The sequence below is a fragment of the Chenopodium quinoa genome, unplaced genomic scaffold, assembly GCF_001683475.1.
Source record: "Chenopodium quinoa cultivar QQ74 unplaced genomic scaffold, ASM168347v1, whole genome shotgun sequence".
Taxonomy (NCBI): domain Eukaryota; kingdom Viridiplantae; phylum Streptophyta; class Magnoliopsida; order Caryophyllales; family Amaranthaceae; genus Chenopodium; species Chenopodium quinoa.
Window position 1 is genome coordinate 5,878,096 of NW_018744304.1, and position 10,301 is coordinate 5,888,396.

Consider the following 10,301-nt stretch of genomic DNA (forward strand, 5'->3'; position numbering starts at 1 on the left):
TTATTTGTAATACATGTAAATGTGCATTTGAACAAAACACTTGCCCTGGTATCATCTCAAAATGTTTGAATCAAGCCTGGAGGTACTTGCTTCCAACAAAGTGTAATGGGGATTTTGCGCGATCATATGCCAATTTGGTTTGCATATTTCCGAATCCATTGGCCAGTAGGTCGGCCTCTTTTGTCATACTCTAACACCATGGGACCGGTTGGCTTCTTAAAACTTGTTGTTGACCCCTACCCTTTCTCTTAGCTGGTGCCTTTACCCCCACTCCACCACCTGTGTTCAATTGCTCCTGTCCTTGGCTTTGAGTTTGAGGAATAGTGTTCTCACCAACAATCTCAACAATTGTAGAATCAATAGGAGGCGCACATTCAGCTGAAATTTCAAATTCATCAAGCCTGCGCTCAAAAGCATCTTGTTCCTGATCTTCTGGCTCACCCAAATCAGTCTCCTTGTTGAAATCATATGGCTCATCCTTGTCCTCATCCTCATCCTCATCCTCATCCTCATAGCCATCATCATCATCCTCCAAATCCTCTACTAGTGGGTCATAATCGTCCTCCATGAGTTATAAACACCTGCCATTACAAACATAACACGATATTAGGTCCATAAGAGATAAAAATGTTGACATATAGGTCATAATACATGTTAGCATATAAAATATTAAATTCTATCATTTTTGATGCATTTTGACGTAACTTGTTATTTTCTAGTACCGTTAACACTAAAAAAATTAAACCCTATCATAATATGTCAATTTTGAGATATACTTCATTCATTAACAAGAATTTGTGAAAATTTAGCAACTAAGATAACAATATCATACATTTTCCCTCAAATTATTCATAAAATTACCTAACTTCTAATTAAATTTAATAATACTTTTAATTGCTTACAATTTCAAATTAACTGTTATAGTACCTCATTCTAATATTCCTTCGTTGTGGTCTGACCGCATATAACATGTCTGGTCGTCTATGTCATTTGATGCAATAGGTCTAGGAACAGTGAAAGGTGCTGAATCATCAAATGCATTGTATTCTTCCTCATCTTCAACATCTCCAACACCTAGGATTCTTCTTTTCCCAGCTAGCACAATGGACCATTTTGAATCGACTGGGTCAGTTACATAGAACACTTGCTTAGCTTGAGAAGATAGGATGAACGGTTCCGCACTATCATTCAAGTGCCCAAGATCTATAAGAGTAAAGTCATCATACTTGACATTACGCCTGATAATATCAACCCACTTACATTTGAAAAGAGCAACCGTGAAGTTACAATAATCAAGCTCCCATATTTCTTGAATTCGACTGTAGTATGACAATTTTGCATCGACAGGTGATTTATCCTTAGCACTTGCAAATTCCCTTGACGATGCCACAAGCGTTACTCCACTGTTTTGGGACGACGTAGATTTCAAATCCCAACCCTCTGTCCAAAAAGTGTACCCATTGATGTCATATCCCTCAAATGAGCGAACATCATCCCTAGGACCATAAGCAAGCCACCTTACTGTATCGGTGACACTATTATCCAAGAGACTCATCACTCGTTCACTAAACCAACTCACAAACCTCTTATTATGAAACTGCATTAGTGCCCTTTCACCTTTCGATGGAAATTCATCACGCAAACTAGCCATGTGCTCATCTAAATATGGGTGAACATCAGCAACATGGTGCAACACATAAAGGTGTACTTGTAAGAACTGATCTCGATCTGATAACATTCGTTTCGACCCAATTGTGACATGACCATCTAGTCTCCCTTCATGTCGAGAAGCAGGAAGACCAATAGGTTCAGCAACGGCTAAATAGTCGGCCACAAAATTACCAATCTCCTCACTCACGGTCCCTTGAATCATGGTTCCTTCCGGATGAGCCGGATTCCTTACTTTATCTTGCAGTGTGCCCATGTGTCTTTCAAAAGGATAGCACCACCTCAAGAAAACTGGACCGCATAACTTAATCTCACGCACCAAATGAAGAATGAGATGCACCATTATGTCAAAAAATGAGGGTGGGAAATACATCTCAAATTTGCACAAAGTCACAACCACATCCGTTTGCAAAGCATCAAGTGTACAAGGATCAAGCACTTTGCTGCATATTGTATTGAAAAACGAACATAGGCTTGTAATAACTTCCCTCACGTGCCTCGGTAAAATACCACGTATTGCAATCGGTAGAAATACTTGCATCAACATGTGACAATCATGGGATTTCATACTTGTCAGCTTCAGTTCTCCACTTAAGGATACAAATCTTTTCATGTTAGATGCGTACCCAGATGGAACCTTAATGCCGTAAAGACATGCATAAAACATCCGCTTTTCTACTCTTGACAATGTGTAGCAAGCCGGTGGTAAATACTTCTTCTCAACCTTGCCTTTACCCTCATCTCGACTCTTTGAAGCATCCGCGGCCTTTCCCTTTCCCTTGCTCTTCCCCTTTCCTTTTTTCGAAACATTTACAGATTCTTATTCCGGTTCCTTTCCCTTTCGGTCCTTCCCCTTTGTAACCTTGTCTTGAGGCCACAATTCTGGACGAATCTCGATCTCTTCCAAATCTAACCGTGCAACCTTTCCATCCTTTGTTTTGCCTGAAATATTAAAAAGTGTTCCCACAAGAGCATCACACACATTATTCTCTATATGCATCACATCAAGACAGTGTCTAACATCATGTTCTTTCCAATACGGAAGCTTCCACAAAATTGTTTCTTTTTTGAAAAGTGTTGTTGAGACCGGAGCTTTTTCAAATTTTCCAAACACTGTTCGTATACCCTTAACTCGAGCATAAACCTCAACACCGGTCAATGGCCTAGGCGCAATCTCCTCTTCCACTATCCCATCGAAAGCCTTTTTTTGCCTACGGTACGGGTGATCACGCCTAAGGAACTTTCGAGTCCTTAAATACACATCTTTGTGAAAATTCTTAAGGTATATGCTTGATGTTTCATCAATACATATGGGGCATGCTTTTTTCCCTTTAACCTTGTACCCACCCAGGTTGCCATATGCAGGGAAGTCATTCATGGTCCACATAAGGGTTGCACGCAATGTGAACACCTCATTCTTATGAGCATCAAAACAAGAAACCCCTTCGTCCCACATCTTTCTCAAATCGTCAATTAGTGGCGCAAGGTAAACATCGATGTCATTTCCAGGTTGCCAAGGCCCCGTTATTAGCAATGAAAGCATTATATACTTCCGTTTCATACATAACCAAGGAGGCAAATTGTAGATCACTAAAAGAACCGGCCAAGTGCTGTGTTGGGTACTAAGAGTGCCAAATGGATTCATCCCGTCTGTGCACAACCCAAGTCTTAAATTTCTGACTTCATTACCAAACTCCAGAAACTTCAAATCAATGTTCTTCCATTGCAGGGAGTCAGCTGGATGCTTCAGCATTCTGTTTTTCTTCCTTTCCTCGGCATGCCACCTCAAGTTTTTAGCGTCTTTTGGTGTTGAGAATAGACGCTTAAACCTTGGAATAATAGGAAGATACCACAACACCTTAGCAGGAGGTCCCTTCGTACCAGGATTGCAACTTATGCGCTTGTAGCGCGATTGCTTGCATCGTGGACACTCCTCCAATTGTTCATTCTCATTACGATACAAAATACAATCATTAGGACAGGCATGTATCTTCTTATACTCTAAACCAAATGGAAACATAAGCTTCTTTGCATAATAGTAAGACGTAGGAATTTCATTCCCATCAGGCAAAATCTCACTTAATGCGGTCAACAAAGAAGTAAAACTAACGTCCGTCCACCCATGCTTCGACTTAATGTTAAAAAGTGTTAGCACGGCAGAAAGTTTGGAGTATTTTTTGCACCTAGGGTACAAAGGCTTTTTGGAAGCCTCCGATAAAAATTCAAACACATCACCTTCGACATTATGCAACATCTCATCCACGTCATTATCCTTGACCTCATCCACTGGATGATCCTCAGCTCCATCCTCACCACTATCAATAACATATTCATCATTCTCCTATTCCTCGTCCACATGAATCTCATTGCTTTTATCATGCACATCATTCCCATCAAGATCCTCACTATACTCTCCACTTTCACCATGCCAAATCCACACATGGTATTTAAGTCTAAACCCACGACAAAGTACATGATCTCTAATGATTTCAACACTATTGACCACCTTCACATTATTACAATCAACACAAGGACAATATAGGCCTTCCTCACCAATTTTGCGCTGATAAGATAAAGCCGTCTCGCAAAACTCTTGAACCCCATTCCAAAAATCAATTGTATCACGTCTACCATACATCCAACTACGATCCTTTCCCATTTAGGAAAGTGTCTCTAAACATATATAGCCACATATTATCAATAATGTACAATTGCTACATATCTTATGTAAATCAACTTCAAGTACACATCGTGAATATACCATTCATATAGTGAACAAATGCATGTTTCCAAAGTGTCCTTATCACTCCAACCTATCCCATCCTTGAATGTCTACTCTCACTAGTGAATGTATGTCAACTTTCCAATTTTAAGGAAAATCCGGCAGCACTTCCCCCCAGTTCTCCAAGTACAAGATGTAGATAATTACTTACCCACATATATACCCAAAGAACATGGAGAAGAAATGGACAACCAAGATGTTCCTTAAAATCGAAAAAAGACATACATTCACCACCTAAGTGAGAGTAAACATTCAAGAACAGTCCCAACCGGGGACTATTCAAGACTTTCTCCTAATGAGAAAGCCTTGAACGGGTATCTAGGCATATGATGATGCAAACATTCAACATATTATTGTAATTATTTATAATTAAACAAGACACAACTTGTAATATCATGAACAAACTTTACTAACTTCGCCCAGGTTCTTCCAGAAAGGAGGAAAAGGGCACCCCCAAATGACAACCAGACCCCTAGAGGGGGGGCAACCGGAAATGATAGTGAAAACCCTCTTGCCAGAGTATTATCAAATGGATAAATAGAAAGAAATATAACTCCATAAAGTTTATAGTTCATACCAATATAGCAAGTATAATGGATGTAATGTCTCGAACTTCCCACTTGAAAAGATAATAAACTTGTGGTTCACTAAATAATATGAATCTACAAAAATAAAAAATAAAACAAAAAATAAAAGTTAGTAATTTTGTCAAGAACTATAAAACAACCTAAAATTACACATTTAAACATACTACCAACTTCAACTAATTAAGTAACAAGGTTACTAATAATCTCTAATTTATTCAAAATTTCCTAATAAAACCTAACAATCAATTTAACACCACTCCAACATATCAAATTATACTCCATAATCCATATATTTCCTAAAAGCATTAGGAAGTAATGTAATCTAAAACGGATTATTACTCCTCAATCTAACTCCAAAATAATTCAATTCATACTACAATTAACCAAAAATTAAGCAACAACAACAAATTGATAATAATAATAATAATATAAAAGAAATTAAAACAACAATATACTACCAAATTCAACTATTTAAGTAACAAGGTTACTAATAATCTCTAATTTATTCAAAATTTCCTAATAAAACCTATCAATTTAACATCACTCCAACATATCATATCATACTCCATAATCCATATATTTCCTAAAAGCATTAGGAAAATCATTATGTAATGTAATCTAAAACGGATTACTCCTCAATCTAACTCCAAAACAGTTCAATAATTCATACTATAATTAACCAAAAATTAAGCAACAACAACAAAATGATAATAATAATAATACAGTGAAAGAAATAAAAAAATTATTCAAAATATATTTTCAATTATACAATAAATTCATGAACAATTAATCAATTTCTTACATTCTAAAGATACACACAATAAATCAATTTCTTGATTTCTAAAGATGCATTCTCTAAAATTTTAACCCTACCAACAACAAAAAAACCCAGAAAAATCAAAAAAATAACCTAATTCATGAACAATTAATCAATTTCTTGCAAGTTTAAGATGCATTCTCTCAAGTTTTAACCCTACCAACAACAAAAAAAAACCCAGAAATTCAGAAAAAATTACCAGAAAATTATGCCTCAATTTCGGACGGTGCGTGGCTGTGGGATGGTGGTGCGGTGGCTGTGGGATGGTGGTGCGGTGGCTATGGCGTCAGTGCTGACAGGTGGTGGACGGACCACGCACCTGGTCAGTGGTGGAGGAAGTTCCCCCGAAAATTCGAATAATATAAAACCCGTGGCTACTTGCTGCTTTGCTCAGTGGTGGAGGAGGTTTGGAGGGAGTTCGGAGGTGGTGGATGGTGGTGCGGTAGCTGTGGCGTCACTGGTGGCGTGTGTGGTGGTAGGGTTTGGATGCGTTGTTTCTGCGGCTTGAATTGGAGGTTTGGTCGCAATATAAAAGTGAAGCTAAGTATAGAGAATGGGGAAAGAGAAGAAGAAGGGGTGCGATTTTTTTAATTATTCAAATATTGCCACCGGTTTAAAACCGGTGGCCTTAATTATTATTGCCATGGGTTCGGTTCGAACCGGTGGCAATACCATTTGCCTTCTGCGCGACCATTTTTTAAACCACCGGTTTTCAAAAACCGGTGGCCTTTAAGCGGTGGCATTTTCAATTTTTCTACTAGTGGCACCTCGATGTGAGGTTGCCTACGTATCCGTTAGGAATCAGTCCAAACGTAGCTCTAACCGAACTTTGCACAAGTGTATGTACACCTCAAAGAGGTCTTTCAAGGGTTGTAAGGTGGTTAAGCTGAAGGTTTAAGAAAGAAAGTCATAAAAGGCTTAAGACCCAAGAGAAGCCCCCAAGATATGCAATTATGTATTAGACTTTGCAAGTTTTATTTTCAACATTTTTTGAATTTCTTTTTTTTTTCATTCTTTTGAATCAATGTAGGCAATCTCAGATCATGCGGTCCATCACTCGCTTAGCATTCATGTTTCTCAGGCACAGTACCAAGCACTCGATGAGAGACGCAATTTGAGACGTGTTCATATCAAAGACATTGGAACACTTGCCTTTAGACATTGTTTTATTGTTGCTTTGCTGCTTTTTTTTTTTACTTGCTTTTTGAATGTTATACAATTACACATCTTCCAATCCCAGGGTTAAGTGAATGTGGGTTGAAGAAATGTAGGGCAAACATTAGACGAGGCTCAAAGTGGTTGATGAAGAAATGGAATGTGATTGAACGGTTAACAGGGAATGACAGGGTTGCAGAGGTGCCTCAAGTCATTGGTGTACCTTGTGTTTAGTTCGGTAATTGATTTTTTTTTCTTTTTTTTTTTTTTTTTTTTTTTTTTTTTTTTTTTTTTGCGAATGAATTCGATGATCGATTACAAAGGAAAGGAATGCTCATTGATGGAAAAGGTAAGAAATATGACACATAGATAATACACATGGATAACGGGAACCTATGCTAGACTTATTAGGGGAGAAGGTTGAAACAAAAGAAGAGAAAAAGCATGAAATCTTGTATGGAAACTTGTCTTGTGCTTTGTCTTCATGGTTGCTTATGAATTACTTGTTACCGCTAGGGGGGACAAGAAATATGTTGTTGTTGATGCTTTGTTTAGAAGAAAAGAAGGAAGGAATGATGTTCCCCTTATTCTTCCAACTATTGCCTAGTGATTTTAGACTCAAGTACTTTGTAAGGATGAACTCACTTAATGCATTCACTCAATACTCAGATTGGAAAGGAAGAGTGTAAGAAACAATTTTGAAATCTGATGGGAAAAACTCCACTCATTCCTATTACGACGGAAAACGACGCATGCATGGTCCTAATATACGATCATAAACAATATAGTGCATTACTCGAAGACAAAGTGTGTGCGATGACTCAACATGTGAGATTAGGTGAGTTTATTAAGACTCGTGGTATGATCGCATGGCTAGACATGAGGACGTTGTGAAAAACAAAGGACCCAATGGCCAAATAGCACGGAAGACTAAAAGACAAACTAACTTGATTAATTTTGTCCAATTTTAATGTTTATGCTATTTACTAGGTGAAAACGGTCCATTGGAAATCGTTAGTCATAAATAAGATCAACCAAAATCAAAGACAAAGAACACATGTTAAGGTTAGCACAAAAAATCACAAGAAACTAGGAAAAGGACTAGAATTCTAGAAGAGTTAGGACTCATGGGTATAAAAAAATAAATAAATAAAAATAATATGTTATATGAGTTGACACGGATTAAAGGACTTGGCTAAGACAAGCTTGACACGAAAAGTTAAAAAAAATAAATAAAAAAAAAATTGACGCTAAAAAGACACTTAAACTGGATAGGCTGTAGTATATCGGTTATAACTTTTGATCCGTGACTCTGATTGGGACGAAACCAATTCCAAATGAAAGATAAAACTCGGGGCTACAGATCCATAGGTTACAAGATACATAACTCTTTCTACAACTCCGGATATGACCAAAATTAGTTGACTCTTGTGCAGGATAAGAGAATAAAAATTCGGGTGACTCAAATATTTTTAAAAAAAATCTATGACGCGACTCTAATAATTAAAAAAAAAGGGTTTGATAAGAGAAAGAAAAAAAAATAAATAAAAAGTAAAAAAAATGCACATATAAGCACATTTTCACGAATGATGCAATGAAGTTCGCAACCTAAAGTCAAGTTCTATGTTCGACTATGGTCAAGCTTAAAGGGTGTCAAAGGGTACCATGGTTAAGAGTTTGGACGCGTTAGCAAGGAAACCTCCCTTGAGGGTGTATGCCAACGGGTGGCTCCGCGAGTTTGTGATGAAATCGAACTCGACTCCATGGTTTGGGTGGATTTAAAAACTCGGGTGAACCCTTATTGTCATGAACGTTTTCGGAATGATATAGCTTAAATCCCCCGGGCTAGCCACATACGTAGAACACGTACTATTGTGGAAAAATAGGTGACCTAAAATTGCATATGCATATGTGACAATGCCAATTAAATTGCAGGAATACAATTCAAGAATCTTTCAAGTCTCATCCACTCATCTTAATTAAATACCGATCACTCAAATCTATAAATAACCAAGAATCCTCCCCAGTGGAGTCGCCAAATTGTAGGCGTCGCTCGAAGTGCGCCTACGTTAAAGCATGTGGTGAATATGCTTGGCACTCATAGGAAGTGGGAATTGACATAATACGATTAGGGACAAGGAAAGTAGGGAGCCGCCAACAAGTTTTTAAGGAACTTGTAAACCGTTCACGGATCATAAAAGGCAACCACGAATAAGGGACAACGAAGGCAACAACGATTGACCCGTGAAGGTTACACCCCATTCATAATCCATGAGATTACTAACTCCATGTGGTTTGGAACCACGAAAGGAGGATCGGGGATGATGGTACGAAGTGAGTCATGGAGTCACATTCGCCTGTATTGGCCTCTACTCGATTCTTATAGTGAAAAGTGATTCCTGCAATCTCAAAGGCATGCAATCAAAGATTCAATTTGCTCCAAACTATTATTAAGCTAAAAATTGGTTTAATATTAATGCAACACATAATTCTAAAATATTAGTGATCACTTGATTAAACGATAAGATTAAAAAAGGAACCTAAACCGGTTGTCCAAATTATCTTATTAGGCGTGATTTTCAATTACATATTCCCTTTAAACATGCAATATGGTGATCAATAAATATACTGAATTCTCACTAATATTGGAAGCAATTTGACAATAATAATGTGTTTCAAATCAAATAATAAATAACCTAATCCTAATACTAGCAATATTAAAATAAAATAAGAGTAATTAAATTAATTAATTACTCACATTCCGCGCGTTCCTTTAAATTGCTACATTATGAATAACCTACATTACAGGCTCCAATATCAACCCCCTAAAACTTAAAAACCTAGTATATTTCATCAATGTGTTTTCCTCCATCCATAAGCATGGTCAAGCAGGAAACCAGGCAATAAAACTAATATGCAAGGCAAACAAGACAACACTTTTAGCTTATATGCAAGAACAACACTTTCAATAAAACAACAAACCAATAGACAACCTGCATTGTAATAGCACAGAACTCATTCATGAACAATTAAACCATACAAAAATAGATAATAACCATTCTCACCAACAGCATTTCATCAATCAACAATTAAACCATACAAAAATAGATAACCAACAATTGAACCATACTAAAATAGATAATCAACAATTAAATCATTCTCACCAACAACAATTCATCAATCAACCCAGCACATAATAACATAAATATCGATTAAATTAGGGATCATAAATAGTTACCCAGAACAGGTTAATCAGTGGGAAGGCCAAATTTCATTCGCTTACTTGCAGGCT

At 37.2% G+C, this 10,301-nt stretch overlaps 1 protein-coding gene across 1 annotated transcript; it reads right to left on the reverse strand.

Moving 5' to 3' along the window:
* Positions 1-168: 168 nt before the first annotated feature.
* LOC110695812 (coiled-coil domain-containing protein 96-like) lies at positions 169-6,544 on the reverse strand. The gene is made up of 2 exons (XM_021873040.1): positions 5,028-6,544; positions 169-581 (listed from the first exon to the last, which is right to left on the reverse strand). The coding sequence occupies exon 2, from the start codon at positions 566-568 to the stop codon at positions 191-193; it is 378 nt and encodes a 125-aa protein (XP_021728732.1). The 5' UTR covers positions 569-581; positions 5,028-6,544; the 3' UTR covers positions 169-190.
* Positions 6,545-10,301: the final 3,757 nt, after the last annotated feature.

Coding starts and splice junctions, on each gene's coding strand:
- LOC110695812 (XM_021873040.1), bottom strand. CDS start 568: ATGGAGGACGATTATGACCCACTAGTAGAGGATTTGGAGGATGATGAT.